The sequence below is a fragment of the Vitis vinifera genome, chromosome 10 (assembly GCF_030704535.1).
Source record: "Vitis vinifera cultivar Pinot Noir 40024 chromosome 10, ASM3070453v1".
In the NCBI taxonomy this organism is placed as follows: Eukaryota; Viridiplantae; Streptophyta; class Magnoliopsida; order Vitales; family Vitaceae; genus Vitis; species Vitis vinifera.
In genome coordinates, this window is record NC_081814.1 from 5,617,793 (window position 1) to 5,634,001 (window position 16,209).

At 37.3% G+C, this 16,209-nt stretch overlaps 1 protein-coding gene across 1 annotated transcript; it reads right to left on the reverse strand.

Moving 5' to 3' along the window:
• Positions 1–4,021: 4,021 nt before the first annotated feature.
• Positions 4,022–4,696, reverse strand: LOC100258317 (probable 2' cyclic ADP-D-ribose synthase BdTIR). The gene is made up of 2 exons (XM_002271903.2): positions 4,221–4,696; positions 4,022–4,130 (listed from the first exon to the last, which is right to left on the reverse strand). Exons 1-2 carry the CDS (start codon positions 4,694–4,696, stop codon positions 4,022–4,024), a joined length of 585 nt encoding a protein of 194 aa, XP_002271939.2.
• Between the last annotated feature and the right edge of the window lie 11,513 nt (positions 4,697–16,209).

Below are 16,209 nucleotides of genomic sequence, written 5' to 3' on the forward strand. Positions count from 1 at the left end.
GAACAATCAAATGACTTTAAAAATTTGCTATTTTTTTTTCAAAAAAATTGAGAATTTTTAAAAAACCTTGTAAAAAAAATCACTTTTAATATCTCATAAATAAAAACTATATCCTAAAGTTATTATATCGTTTTATATATAAAACATACAATTAAAAACTTTGTTATCATAATATAATGAACAATTATTTTTTAGGAGCACTCATCAATTGAATAATATATAAATATTCAATTGACTAACACACCTATTAAATGGAATAACTCACAATTATTCATTGGGTAATATAGCACGTAAAAAAATTAAATAAAAATAAATTAAATTATGTTGTAATATATTATAATGATAGTGTATTTATATTGTAAGTATAATGCATTTAGGTCGTACCTATATTTCATTACAAAAATAATAATTCTAAAAATGTTTATTCATACACTATTGGTATCAACACATCGTATTAATATATTAACAACATTTATTTAGTGTTTTAAAATTATTTAATAATTTTTGTATATATATACAAACTACATGAATTCAAATTAGTATTTCATTTGGTTTCAGAAATTATTTATGATATAGGTATGTTGTGAAATATGGTATGATCATACAAAATTACCATTTTTATAAAAAAATTTCATAAATTTCTTAATTAGGTTTTATTGTAATGTATTATAATGTAAGTGTATTTATATTGTAATTATAACATATTTTTGTTGTACCGGTATTTTATAATAAAAGTAATAATATTGAAGATCACTTTTTATACCTTATTAATATTCAACATATCAAATATATTAACATCATCCCCTCGATGCATTGAGAAAAAAAATTTATATGAAAATTTTAAATAAAAAAAACACTATGCAAAGGAAAAAAAATCATATAAATTTTTTAAAATTATTTTATTATAAAAATAAAAAATGATTAAACCTTCTCTATCATTTTTTTATTCTTTTTAGAGAATCTGAATGAAAAATTAAACATTTTATCTTCCTTAAATTTAATACAAAAACATAATTTATCAATTTAAAATTATAATATATATATAAATATGAAAAAATCATCATTTTTATTATATAATTATAAAACTTATTTTTTTCTTCATAAAATTAAAAATTAGAATAAAAATAAAAAGGTAAAAAAAAACAATAAATGATATTTTGAAAATATTTTTTAAAATTATTTTTGTTTTAAATAGTAAATTTAAATAACAAATTATATATAATTGTAAATGTTAAACCCAAAATTTTGATTTAAAATTTAAATATCAATAATTACAATAAATATGGGATCCATGTATCATAAATGTATTGACAAATCAAGTGAAGTGTTTTAAATGCTTTGAATTTTAAAAGTTTTAGTTAAAGGGCAGTTTTGGTATATTAAGCCTATTAAAGTCATCTCCAAGAATTATTAAAAGATACCACCCCTTCTAGTAATTGTTCTGCCCAGTCCACGCTTTTGAATAATTCTCATTTTTTTTTTATACAATGGGTTTCTTTTTTTTCTACTCTTTGTTTTTTCCCATCTAGAATTTTTCATATATGTGTTTTTTTTTTATTGTCAATTCTTATTATTGCATAACAAAACATATGGTAATGAAACTCAGATGTCATATTTGTAAAAGTTTAGGAAAATATTAGTAAGTAGAATAATAAAACAAGAAAATATTAACTAAAATTAAATAATAAAACCACGAGAAAAATTCAACAACGGCTAGAAGTTGTCAACTTATTTTATTTTTCTTTTATTTTTTTTCAGTTCAATCTCTTTCTGGGTTTTACTCTTCCACCTATGACCTACCTCTATTATTTTCTTTTCAATTTTCATATATTTGTGTGTCCAACACAAAAGTATTAGACGGTATATAGTTTAGGAAAGTTCTCACTAATTTCCTCTACTGTTTGATTTTCTGATTTGAAGAAGAAGCAGAAGAATACGAATTCTTATTCCCCAGTCATTCAGGGACTGCGATTTGTTTAGAATATTAGGGTTGGAATAGGGTCCAAAGGTCCCAACCCTGCTTGGACTCCAAACCAAAATGGAGTTTATATACTTTTGTTACGTCGTTTTAAACTTCAAAAAGGTGTTTACAGAAGACTTGAATTTGAATCAAAACAGGAATAAAAACCCTTAATAAAGTAGGGTTTGGACCAGATCAAGCAGTCCTTCTTCCAGCTCACTTCCTAATGGGTAGAATGAAATTCTTTAGCATGGCGAGAAGAACACCCCAAAAAGGGGAAACCATGGAAAAGACGAATTCTTGTTTTGAACAAACCCTTAACCCATCAGAAGGACTGTAGACAAGGAAAATTGATCAAAGTTTGCCCCCCAAGGAAATCTTATGGGTTGGTGAATGTTTTGTGAAGACGAGTTTGTGGGATTCCGTACGGTCAATTTCGGATTCAAACTGACCTTTAACGCGACCTGACCTCTTCCAATTCTCCCTCGGTTTTCTGGTAAATGGTCGTGCCCTCTTGTGTGACTGCCACTCCTTTTTGTTTTCACCTAGAGGCAGTGGAACCAAATATTTTAGTAATAATTTCTATTCATGGTAAGAATATTTCTTGTTCAATTCATATTTCTGATTCTTATACTCCCATTTTATTCATTTTCTCTCGTGCATGGAAACTGCACGCCTTTTTCTTGTAACCAACCTGTCTGAATCCTTGACGAAGGAAAACATTTGTATGTATTTGAGAAAAGAAAATGACACCCACCTCAAGAACTCAAATGTATGTAAATGTCATAAATTTGCATGTGTGGTCGGTGGTGGTAGTTATGATTTTTGGATGTTTATGTTTTTTCTTGCCAAAAATCTGTGCTCCATAAAATTTAGAGGAAAAGGGGTTGACATCCACCACCACTTGCACAACCTTATCTTTAACAAACATGTATGTCGCCTAAATCTTTATGTATCAATACAAATGCAATTTTAGTAAATAAATTAATTTTAATTATTTTATTTTTAAATTATGTTTAATTAATTATTAAAAATATAAATAAGTTTTATTTAGTAATTAAAAACTATTTATATAAATAAACATATTTTTACATACACAATCAAAGTTTGGGTGCCTTAAGTGTTTGTTTAATGAATTAGTCTAAATAGAATAACATTACCCTTAAGTAACTCATGAGGTATATAAATGCTAAGTTCACGGATTGGATATATTTTCTATTTTTTATTTTTTAAAAATAAAAATAAGAAAATGAAAAAAAAAATTTCCTTAAATTAAAAAAAAAAAAGTTTTGAAATACAAAAATTATCTACCTTTTTATGAAAATTTCTAGGTTTTTTTGATAACCTAGCAAATGTACGGAAGCAGCACTGTTTTTTTAAAGATCGGCTTTGCCTAAAACATAGGTTTCTCCGAAAAGAAAATGAACAACAATTTCATTTTCATTTTCATTTCCCTTTGTCGAAAACTTGTGAAGATGAATTGCCGCCCCATGTCCTTGGTTCTAAGTACAAATCCGTGTCCAACAGCTGGTTGTCACAGACTGATGAGTGGCCGGGTGCAACCTTCTGCTTTTCACGTATCAATGGAAAAGGAAAATTTCGGACTTAATTGCGAGAATGTGATAGGTAACAAGAAAGAATTAATATTCTTAGCTACCAGAGCAACGCATTTGGATTGAGAATTCATCATGTCTAATCTTATACATCCAAAGTAAAGCAAAGCTTCATGTAGTTTAAGTCATCAGTTGTAATGAGAAAGCATTTTTATTGAATCATCTACAGGTACCATTGTTTACAAGAATCAAATAATGTTTACAAATTATCTAATTTACAATCTTATTATTCTCCCTTCAGAAAGGCAGATGTATATATAGAATGAGTTAGGAAGCAGATCTTTCTGCAGTCTCCTATACAAAGAATCAATCTAACTTGTAGGTCAAAACAATGAACAATATTGAAAAATGAACACTAAAGACGCTTCGTCCTTATTCAGGCCATCATACATAATGTACCATATTTGATATTATTATGTCAGCTCCGCCATGGTCGATCTCCAAAGTCTCAGAGCATTCGGCTTGTCTTTCCATTCTGCACTGGCCATTCTCTTTCTAGCTCCAACAAGTTCTTTATCACTGCATCTGAAGCATTCTTTACAAAGTCCGACCAGTCCCTGTAAAAACGATATATTTCATGATCAGTTAACCCGAACATCAAACTACATAAATACATATAATTTACAGGGAAAACGATCATTGCATACCCATGAACCGTGTCGAAAGTTAATCCGACCGTGTATTTGGCTTCTTGAAGCGCCCAGCTGAACCGTTCCACCTCTCTGGGTGGACAAACTCCATTTGTGACCCGAAGCTCCGAGGGTTTCACGTCCACAAATATTGGAATGACCCTTTTCTTGGACTCCATGATGAGAGACAACTCATGGAGACAGAAGTAGGATTCGCAATATCGTGGGGAGAAGACGGCGATCCCCAGTTTGCAGTTCATAATTGCGGAATCGATTTTGTCAAACAGCTTATCCCCAGGCTTCATGCTCTTGTTGTCCAAGAAAGGGCGCAGCTTCATCCTGATTAGATCATCATAGATCAGACCTGCAACATTCTTCTTGGTATCAATTCCTCGATGATTTATGAAAACGTCGCATGGGTTTTGAGGGGTTGGGACTCGTCTTTGGTGCCTGACAAGATGGTGACACAAGTTCTTGGCTAGTGAACGCTGCATGGCTCCTTGGAGAAGCTACCGCTATTTCCAAATCTTTTGATTTAATTTCTTTGTTGTATATTCCTTTTTGTTAATACTTGGGATCCTTACAGGTCGAGCTTTTATAGGAGTTCCCCGACCAATGGGTTTTGAAGGGAGAAATCTATTTTACGTTTTGGAATGGAGTTAAGAAAATACCAGGTATTTGGCCTGACATAACGAGGCAATTGAGTAAAATACTTTGAAAATTTTGACTCTCTGGGCTCTATCTAAGTAGTTGCACCTTCAAACACGCTCATCATTTTGCCCATTCTTTATTAGGAATGACCTGCTACGGTCTACCTACATCCAATCAAATGGCTTCATTTCTTTGGACCCCGCTGCAAAATTGGCCATACCATTCCAGTTTTCTATTAGTGTTTCAAATCAGTCCAAATTTCATCCTTTTCTTTTTAAGTTCTTGCCGGAAGCTTTTTGTCCCGGGTTTTTTTTAGATGTTCTTAAGAAATATTTGGTTAAAAATAAATATGAAAACACGACACTTTTCATCATTTTCTTTGTTTTTGCATTGAATTCATTTTGTTAAAATATGAGTTCATTTTCTGGTATGAATTCATCTTTTGAATAGTGAGTTTACTTCTTATTTTAAAAGTTTTTATATTAAACCCATCTTTAAAAAAAACCAAATTGGCTTTTATTATAGTGACCTCTTTTTTTAAAAAGTCAAGTTCACATTTTGCATATTGAACTGCTCTTTCAAAAAACAAATTTTACTTGAAATCCAATAAGTGCAACAATTTTAGAATTATTTTTTAGTTAATTGGCTAAAAGTGATAAAATAATTCACAAATTTATGAATCTAATTCTTCAAATGTTTTTATCTTATACCATTTCAAGTATTAGATATCGGTTTTAAAAGGAAAAAATTATTTTTATAATAAAATAATAAGGGTATTTTTATTCGAATAAAGTTTAAAAAAAATGTGAATAATTAAATTTCAAAAATAAGATTTTTAATGACCCTTTTAATCAAATAACCTGATACAAACTTTGTTAAAAATATTTCCAAAAAAAAAAAAAACACTAATCATGCAAAAAGCCCTTTTGTACGCTTCCTATTTTATTTTGAAGGTTACATTGATCCTTTGCATGGAAACCCAAAATCCAAAAATGTGATAACAACAGTGTTTCTAATCGCATGATGTATAACGCACCAGTTCAAGTTTGTAGGAATTTAAGCTTGTGAATGGCATGGACTGTATATACTATATACATAGCCATCCTTAAGAGAACAAATTCATTCCCATACATAAATTAAGCGGCATTTTTGCGTCACAGATGAAATTTGTTGCGTTGGACAACTCAATCCAATCATTGCTGCGTTGGATTCAGTGGCATTTAATAATTTTAACGTGTCAAAAAGGTAGTTACACGTCATTTTCCAAAACCAGCGGCAAAACCAGAAACCTGAAACATAACACAAATGGTGTGAAACTCAATAGCGCAACGTGCCTTGACTCTATATAGAGCGCAAATGGACACGGAGCTTCGGTCCTTTGTTCTACCTCTCAAATGGACCAAAACCCCCTCTTCCAATTGCGGCGTCCACGCATATACTCCGGTCGCCCATTTAGGAGTCACGTAGGCAGATTAATACTTTTACCTCTTCCAACTGGGGCGTCCACACATGCATATTCTCTGGTCGCCCATTTAGGAGGCACATAGGCAAATTAATACTTTTCCTAACCCAAGAGAGGAAATCTTCCAAGTCCTCTAAACTCTCTGTAGACTAATCTGACACCAAAATTGGGGTTGGTCCTGGTAAAGGCTCAAGGGTACGCAGTGCGGTAGAATGGGAATTTGAGACTTGAGAGTTGCACAAAAGAAACACAAAGCGAAAAACAAATTGGCATATGAAATTATAGCATTAAAACCACGTCTACAAGCATGTATCGTAGAACCAGATGTGTGACGACTGACAAGCAAGTTAGCAACGGTTTAGAAATTTCAGACGAGGGTGAGTGGGGATGTAAATAATGAGTTCACAAACTAATGAGTCAGAAATAGATCTGAAACAACGAAAAAGGAGAGGGAAAATCATCTGTGAGGCTCTGAAAAAAACACCATATTTTCTTGGGAGTTTCTGAAATCACCGCCCACACCGATCCCTTATGGCATCGGTGGAGTGTCATCACGTCGTCACGATGTGAAAATGAAAGAAGAAATAAAATGTAAAGTTTAATATAATAAAAATATATATATATTTTTTAATTAAATTTCGAATTTAATCAAAAAAAAAAACTTGTGATGTGTCAAATGCCACTTGGTATATATCAGTAAGAAAGGCCCATCTGGCTAGTTGATTAATAGCTGATTGAGACATCCCCGCCCCTAGGTGCCTAATGCGACCTACAAAGGCTGAGGATATCAAAAATTTCGAGGAATGTTCGACTGACAGGGATAAGAAATGAAAGGGAGATCAAGGAGATGATAGATTGGCATTTAGTTGGTGACATTAACAAAATAAAATCACTAAAATACATGAAAAATAACGGAAAGACAACTAGGATTTGGATATTAAGAAACAATTGAACAGCTCTTTCTGGACATGCAAATCAGAGAAACTTCAACAACATGTTGTGACTTCCGCAAACTCTAAAAAAAATCAGGATTATATTGCAAGAATTTTGAAAGCCGGGAGAAAAGGCAAAGGTTAAGGAATATTTGAGCTTGCAAGCATCAATAAGGATTTGAGGTGATATGCTAGGAAGTATGAAAGTTGTGTTACATCACATATTGTTACAGAAAAGCGAGGATAAGCAATATAAAAAGGTTAAATAAAAACATACAGATTTATATGAAAAATCATAGGTAAAAGAGAAGAAAATTCACTATGTCAAAAATTGATATTAAAAAGGAGTGATACGAACAACTACTATAAAAGCATAATCATCGTTAGCTCTAAAAATTATATATCATCTCATATATATGTATATTGTGTGTGTGCATGCATGCGTGAGAAAGTATTATATAGAACAAGTCCATACCATAAGCACAAAACCCAAAAAAACTCATCAATTTAACTTTACCACATATGTCGTACCATGAGTTTTTTAGGTCAAACCAAATAAAATTCGAGTCACCAAACTTTAACACATATGTTAAAAGGATGTGTAGATGTTGGTAAAAGACTTATAAATTATTAGCATTTAGTTTAAGTTAAAATATATATTCTTCTTTCAAAGTTGTAGATTTTTGTTAAAGTTGATTCATAAAACCATGATTTTTGTATCTATAGAGATTGAAGTAATCTATGTAGATGTTTTTTACGTTGATATAGTGTATTGTATTGATTGAATATTTTTCTGTTATTAGGATGGTTAATCAAAAGGGAATAATTGATTTAGTTTAATCCTTGTGAAATTAGTGTAAAAGTTTTTAATTGTGAACTAGATATGCATCCCCTCTAAATAGTTCTTTGATCAAGAATATAAGCTCACAATTTGTTTCTAGATTGATTGTAATGAAAGACAAGAACAAAATAAACATGCTTATATTTTACTTTGAATTGAGTTATCAAATCAAAACCTTGTAAATGCTAAAACCAATATAAAAATGCTCAAAAAACTTAATAGCATATATTAAATAAAGAAATAAAGGAAGAACCAAAACATACCTCTGATCATCGACGGTTTGAGAATTCAAAAATCAAATTTAATATTCAAATGAGTTAAAAAGTGTTTCTAAACCCTTAATCAATCTCAAAACAATGGTGTATATGCATCTGAATAGAAATTGGAGGCTTAGGGACCTAACCACAAAGACTTTATTTATATTCACTCTACCCATTACAAAGTCAATGTCATAATTTATGGTTGTTAATGACTTAGGAAAATCTAACAAACCTTTTATGCACGGTAGAATCCTTATGTTTCTAGCTTCAAAAATACCAAGGATCTTCCACTGTGAGGCCCAATCCATATTAATGGAAGGTTATATGCATGGGCAATCAAACCCACAAACAAGAGGAGGGAGAGGAATGGTGGCTTGTAAGCTTCGGCATAGAGATCATGTGCCTCTTACCCAAAACATGAAGATGCTTATAAATAGTCCATGTTTAGTAAATTACAATCTTACCATCAATGAATAAAATTATAATCTTGATTTATGAATAATATTACGATCTTATCATTAGTGAACAACATTACGATCTTATCATTAATGAACAACATTACAATCTTACTATTAATGAATAATTAAAGTCATAGTCTACACCCTCATGATGGCACTCTCATCTTTCTATCTCTTAATTTGATATGATGTATAAATAAATTAATGGTTAGGATAGAGACTATCAAGACCATAGAATAAATGAACTCTTGAATATTTTCTAATAACTCTATAATTAATCTGTATTCCACTTCAATATTTCATGGTAATTAAATTGAAACAAATAACAAATGTTTTATCCAAAACCTTATTCTTCCCTATGAACTGATATTCATAATTTAAATATGATGTAATCACCTACGTTTTGGATTACATCTTAATTTCTTGAGTTATGACTTCACATGTATTACATAAAATTGAAGCAAATAATATCACACATGTATTATCCTTTTTAATAATAATACTATGACATGCTTATTATTTAAAATTTTAATTATATTTTTTTATTATTTATATTAGTGAAAACTCAAATCCAAACAAGACTATACAAATTTTATTTTCTAAAAACAATTTTTACTTTTTTTTTAATTACATTTTCAAGAAAAGAAAAACTAGGAAATAAAACTTTGTTTAGAAAGTAAAAAGAGAAAATGAAAACTACAAAAAATTTCCAAACTAAATGCAACCTTAGCATTTACCAAGTTTCAAAAACTACATTTAAAATTGAAATGGTTTTTGAATTAGCACTTCGATTAAGTATCTAGTACCTTCCATATACTATATCAACATGCGATCATGATTTTTGGGTCGCCTGACACGTGGTGCCCAAGGGGGGGGAGACATTTATGGTGAGCCGCGATCTTTGGGAGGGTTACCGGGTGACGTGTCGTTTCGATCGCAGTGCGGTTGGGCGCCTGGTCGTTTGGGGTCCTGAGGGGTTCCTTCTTATAAATAGGGAACCCACCCCCAGGCTGCATTTTCTCTCTATTTCTCCCTCATTTGGTAGTGACTAAGCATTGCTTCCTAGGGTTTTTTTCAATGGTGTTCTTCTCGCGATTTCACGACCGGTGCATTTAGGCGACTGCGGCTCGGCTTTCCTTCTAGTTGCAAGCTTCTTCCAGGTATGCTCTCTGTTTCTATCTCTTCATCTTCGGCTTCCTGTTTCTTCAATTTTCCTTGGCTTCTTTGGTGTTTGTTTGCGATTGAGGAGTAGGGGAGATGTTTGGGGGTTTTCGGTGGGTTGGGAAATTGCTTTACTGGTTTTTGCGGAAAGGGAATGCCTAGGTCTATGCAAGGGTGTCTAGATTATTTTGTTATTTTGAGGTTTTGTTGAGCCCACTACAGCTTTTGTTGCCCCCTTATCGTCTCTGTAAATGACTGAATCGCCTCTTGGGTAGAATTAGGAGTTGAACTTGGGGAGGTTGCTGACTTGGGCAGGTTAGTTATCTTAGGCCTTTTGGGGGCATTGTCCACAGAGCGGTGGGGTCGGGTAACTATCTTCTGACTGTCGGCATTGCGCCATGCAGGTTCTGTCTCGACCCCACGCTCCATCATACCTGCGAAAAGGATGTAACTTCGTCTAGCGCGGTTGGACCAAGTGGGAATGGTGGATCCAAACACCCCTATCCGAGAAAACCACTGAAACGCTGAATGAGCGGGAGTTTCGCGACCGCTTTTGTCTTCCGAACGGCATCTCTGTTCAACTAGTGGATGGGAACCCTATGTCCATAAAGAAAGTCGCGCACAACACCATTTATTTCACCAATGAGCAATTCAATGCGGGGCTCTGTTTTCCTCTTTCGTCCTTTTTCAAAGAATTTCTCCACTACACTCAAATTCCTCCAGCCTACATCCATCCCAATATCGTGCGAGTGCTAATGGGGTGCAGCATCCTGAATATGCTATTCAATTTGGACCTCTCCCTACTGGAGATCCTCTTTGTCTATACTATCAAAAAGGGAAAAAATGATATCTTCAGCATGTTTTCCCATATTCCGTCCCTTCAACTGGTGACCAATCTTCCTGATTCGAACAAAGAGGGAACCAAAGGGCATATACTAGTTAGGGAACCATGGGCCGGTTTGTCAGAACACCCGGAAAAGGATTTCTGCCCCAATTATTTGCTGAAGCTTCCGGGTAGGGGTAGCTTTTAGTGTCCATTCCGTGTTAGATTTTGAGACTTGAGTTAATTTCATTAGATGACTGACCTCCTTTGTTTTGACTAACGTAGGTTCACATAAGAGGGGTCGCTTGGTCGAGTGGGTGAAAAAGGCCTCATTCGACCGCTTAAACAAGTTGTTCGAGATTACTGCCATCGAGAGACACTATCTGACGCTCCTTTCTGCTCGAAATCTGTTGGCGGTTGTCCGGGAACCTCAGTCATATGTCCTCAACATCCTCCCTATGCGACTACCAAAGGTTGTGATTACTAGGGAACGCTTCATGCTGAAAGACCTCCCCTTTTATGAAAAGGCTCGCGAGACGGACGCCAAAGCACGCTAAAAGTGCCTTGATCAGCGGGTAGAGAAGAGGTAGGAAGGGACGCCGAGGAAAGCGTCTGGTGAGAAAGGTCACGGTTCATCGCCAACGGCTTGTCTCTAGGCTACGAAGAAGAAAAAGAAGACCATTGCACAAGCCCTTAAAATTGTATCCCCGACTCCTGATCTTTCGTCTTCTTTCTCAGACTCAGCGTCCAGCCAACCAAGCAGCCCCATCCAAGTGCCCGAGGATACCTCTAACTCACCGCAGCTTGACACTATCAATCCGAGGATTGGCCATTCCCAGCTCCAGCCGAAATTCATTGGCTTGAGAGTTGTAAACGAGCCGAAGGAAGAAGAAGACATGAACGATCTAAGAACCAGGTTTCTGGAGGGGCATCGCAAACGGTTGCATGAAGCTATCGATATTGTCTCTTCCCCAACCAAAAGGGCTTGTCCGGGGGGGTGAGGGCTCCTCCATAGACCATGCCCCAGTCAGACGAAGTGGGTCCTAGCACAGCGGCAATGACTCAGCCGGACGTGGCGGGGCCTAGCGCAGCAGCAGTAGTCCAGCCAGACGTAGCTGCGCCCAGCAACGCTCCCACTGTAGAAGAGGTTCGCGGGACGGAGGCTGGTCCAGACGCCGCGGTCGATGAAGGGGCCCCGGATGAGAAGAGTAGTCCAACCCCTGCAGTTCCTCCAAGCTAGGAGAAATTGATGGAGATATTGAAGGGAGTGTCATGCTTCACGGACGCCGAAGCTCCTTCCACAAAGATGTCCAACTTTTTTTCCCTCACCAAGCGGGTATCCGTAAATATGAGAGGCAATCCCCCTGCCTCAGCCCGGCTCCCTTTTGGCACCCTTGAGTCATCCGTGTCTTGCATCTAGCATTTGTAGGAATGGACGGTGCCAGAGACTATAGAAGTAGTAATCCTTTTTATTTTGTCTTCTTCTTCTTCTTTTTTAGCAACGCATATTCCATCGTCCGGTACTATCTTTGATTGTTATTGCCTTTTCTAGGTTGTAGCTAGCATCCGCTATATGATGCGCACTCGTGCGCAGCTTTTCAAGCGATTGGAGGTGGCAGAGGCTATGTGGGTCTTTATCTCCCACCACCCGGGCGACATTGAAGAAATGCGCTTTAAGTTAGAGATGGTGGAGGTTGACTTGGCCGCCGCTTAGAAGGTTGTGGCGGATGGGGCGGAAAAACTGAAACTGGCTGAGAGAAAGAAATGAGCTATTCGGGCTAAAGCGGACCAGCTGAAGGAGGAAATGGAAGCCCTGGAGGCTAAGTACAATGGGCGGAGCAGGATAACTCTCAACTGAAGAAAGAGATGGATGAGCTCCGAGCCAGTCTCGCGACCCAAAAAAAAAAAAAACAGATGAGCTGCAAGCAGGCCTGCTTGCCCAAAGGAAAGAGAGAGCCAGATTTGCCACTCAGAAGAAGGAGCTGGAGACGAAGTATCAGAGGCAGATGGACGAGATGTACTTCTTCGACTATCGTTGTTGTATGAAGAAGAATGGTATTATGCACGATATTCCTTCTCTTCCTTCTGATGATGAAAATGCGATCCCGGAGGCCCTTCGCGATGAAATGTTTTTCCTCTATGTGTAATTCTCCTTTATAGTTTTCTCTTTTGCCATATATGGTACAGCCAACTTTGTAAAGATAATTTTTATAGCCATTTATAAATGTTACATTCCTCTACTCTTTTTTCACCCATTGTTTCTCTATACTGATAATATTGCTTAAGGTTAGATACATTCCATGGACGGAGTAACGATGTTACATCTAGCTTTTGTAAATGATAAGCCCCGTTTTCGCCTGTTTTAAAGACAATGTAAGGGCCTTCTCAATTTGCTTGGAACTTCTCGGTTCCCTTTTCGGTGGAGTTTTCGAAAACTTTCCTGAAGACAAGTGTTCCGACCTTGAAGACTCAAGGTCGTGCCTTGCGGTTGTAATGAGTAGCCGCCATTTGCTGGTAGGCGGTCATCTGGATGGATGCATTTTCTTTTACCTCATCCACCCAGTCTAGGTTCCTTTCGAGCTCTAGGTTTTCATCTTTCTGACCTCGTATGATAGTCCAGATTGTGGGAAAACCTATTTCCGTGGGGATGACTGCATTCATTCCATATGCAAGAGCGAAAAGAGTGTTACCCATGGGTCACCCGGGCGTGGTCCGATAGGCCCATAAGACGTCGGGCAGTTCCTCCACCCACTTTTCTTTGGCTTGCTCCAGCCTTTTCTTTAAGGCTGCTAATAAGGTTTTGCTTGTTGTCTCTGTCTGTCCATCGATTTGAGGATAGCGTGGTGTGAAGTACAAATTTTGGATTTTGAGTTCCGAGCAGAAATTTCGGAAGGCGATGCTGTCAAACTATGGACTGTTGTCTGCTGTGATTGCTTGAAGGATTCCAAATTGGCAAATGATGCTCTTCCAAACAAATATCGTGACATCTTTGTCCTTGATTCTAGCATACGCCTCTACTTCTACCAATTTACTAAAGTAATCCATGGCAACGAGCAGGAATTTCTTCTGGGCAGCTACGAAAGGCAAGGGTCCCACTATGTCCATTCCCTATTGTGCAAACGGCCAAGGGCTTGTTATTGGGTTCAACGTTTCAGATGGTACATGTGGGATGGGTGCATGCCTTTGGCATTTGTCACATTTCTTGACATAAGTCGTAGTGTCGTTCTTCATAGTGGGCCAATAGTACCCTTGTGAGTGGGCCCAATGCGCCAAAGATCGTCCTTCGTGGTGGTTGCCGCATACACCCTCATGCAACTCTACTAATACGTATTGGTCTAAGCACCTGAGGTGGGGACCTGTGAAAAATCGCTTGTAAAGGCATTCTCCGATCAAGGCGAAACGGGCAACCTGCACCCGAATCTTATGCGCCTACTTGGAATCTTCAGGTAAAGTGCCTGTCCGGAGATACTCTTTTATAACTCTCGTCCACTCCTGACTTTCTTCAATAGCATTGCAAGCGGGCGTTTCTGTGATGGAGAGACTAGTCTGCACATATATGGGCAATAATATGACTTCTTTGATGGGAAACGAGGTAGCTATTCCTACTAGGGTGTCAGAGCGTACGTTGTCAGCCCGGGGGACTTTTTCGATAGTCCACTCACCCAACCGTTGCAGGGTGTCTCTTACTTTTGTTAGGTATCGGGCCATGCGCTCGTCCCTGACTTCGTATTCTTCCTGTATGTGTCTCACAACGAGTTGAGAATCGCTGTAGATTCTGAGCTTAGAGACGGATAGTGCAAGTGCGAGGTCCAATCCGAACATAATGGCTTCGTACTCGGCTTTGTTGTTCGATGCGAGGAATCCCAGTCGGATGGCTTACTCCAGTTGTTCGCCAGTTAGAAATTGTAGCAGTAGTCCCACTCTGGATCCCGACGAGCGAGAGGCTCCATCGACTTGCAAGGTCCACCACTCCGCCTTGTCTGATTTCTCGTCTCGAGCAGGTCGTTGGAGAGATTCTACCACAAAGTCAGCCATCACATGCCCTTTCATGGATAGCCTCAATCAGTATTCAATTCCATACTCACTCAACTCTATGGCCCATTGGAGCATTCTTCCAAACAGATCTGGCTTGTGCAGGATGCTACGGAGGGGCTGGTCGGTAAGTATGACTACTGGGTGAGCTTGGAAGTATGGGCGGAGCCTCTGGGCGGCACTTCACAAGGCTAAGGCAGTTTGCTCTATCTTCGAATATCTCGTTTCTGCATCAGCCATTGCTCTGTTGACATAATAAACATGCTTTTGCTCCTTATGTGTTGGGCAACAAAACAAAACAGCGCTAATTGCCCAATCTGATACTGCTAAATACATGTACATCTGTTCTCCAGGCTGGGGGCTGCTTAGGATGAGTGGTTGTGTGAGGTAATGTTTGATTTTCTAGAAGGCGTTTTGGCAGTTATCTGTTCATCCAGTCGCGTCAGCTTTCTTTAGTACCAAGAAGAAGGGTCATAATTTGTCAGTGAATCGGGCTATGAACCGTCCCAGTGCAACGAGTTTGCCAGTGAGGCACTGCAACTCCTTTTTGTTCCTGGGAATAGGTGCCTCCATGACTGCCTTAATTTGATCAAGGTTGACTTCTATTCCTCTTTGGGTGACCATGAATCCCAGGAATTTCCCTACGCTTACGCCAAAGGCGCATTTAGATGGGTTCAGTTTCATGTCGTATCTCCTTAACAGGTGGAAAACTTCTTGCAGGTGGTGCATATGATCTTCTCTATTTTTGCTTTTGATCATTATGTCGTCAATGTATACTTCCACTGTGCGACCAACCAAGGGTCTGAAGATCTTTGTTATCAGTCTCTGATAGGTGGCGTCAGCGTTTTTGAGTTTGAATGGCATGACTTTGTAACAATAAAGCTCATGTGACGTTATAAAAGCAGTTTTTTCTTCGTCCACGAGGACCATGGGAATCTGATGGTATTCAGAGAAGGCATCTAGAAAGGAGAGCAACTCCTGCTCGATAGTGGAGTCCACAATTTGATCTATATGCGACAGAGGGAAGCTGTCTTTTAAGCATGCGTTGTTAAGATTGGTATAATCAATGCACACTCGCCACTTCTCTTCCTTTTTGGGGACCACCACCATATTTGCCAACCAATTCGAGTACTCGACTTCCCTGATGAATCCGGTTTCCAATAACTTTTCCACGTCGTCCCGAATAATCTTTGTCTGTCCGAGTGAAATCGCTTAACCTTTTGCCGGATATGTTTTGATGAGGGCAAGATGTTAAGTCGATGGGAGGCAACTGATGGATGAATTTCGGTCATATCGGAATGCGCCTATGTGAAAACATCTTGGTTTTGTCGGAGCGCTTCCTCAATGCTTTGAGCCTCCCCGAGTGCCAAGATGGAACTAATATAGG

Coding starts and splice junctions, on each gene's coding strand:
- LOC100258317 (XM_002271903.2), bottom strand. CDS start 4,696: ATGCAGCGTTCACTAGCCAAGAACTTGTGTCACCATCTTGTCAGGCAC. Junction 4,131..4,220: donor ACTTTCGACACGGTTCATGG/GTATGCAATGAT, acceptor TCGTTTTTACAG/GGACTGGTCGGACTTTGTAA.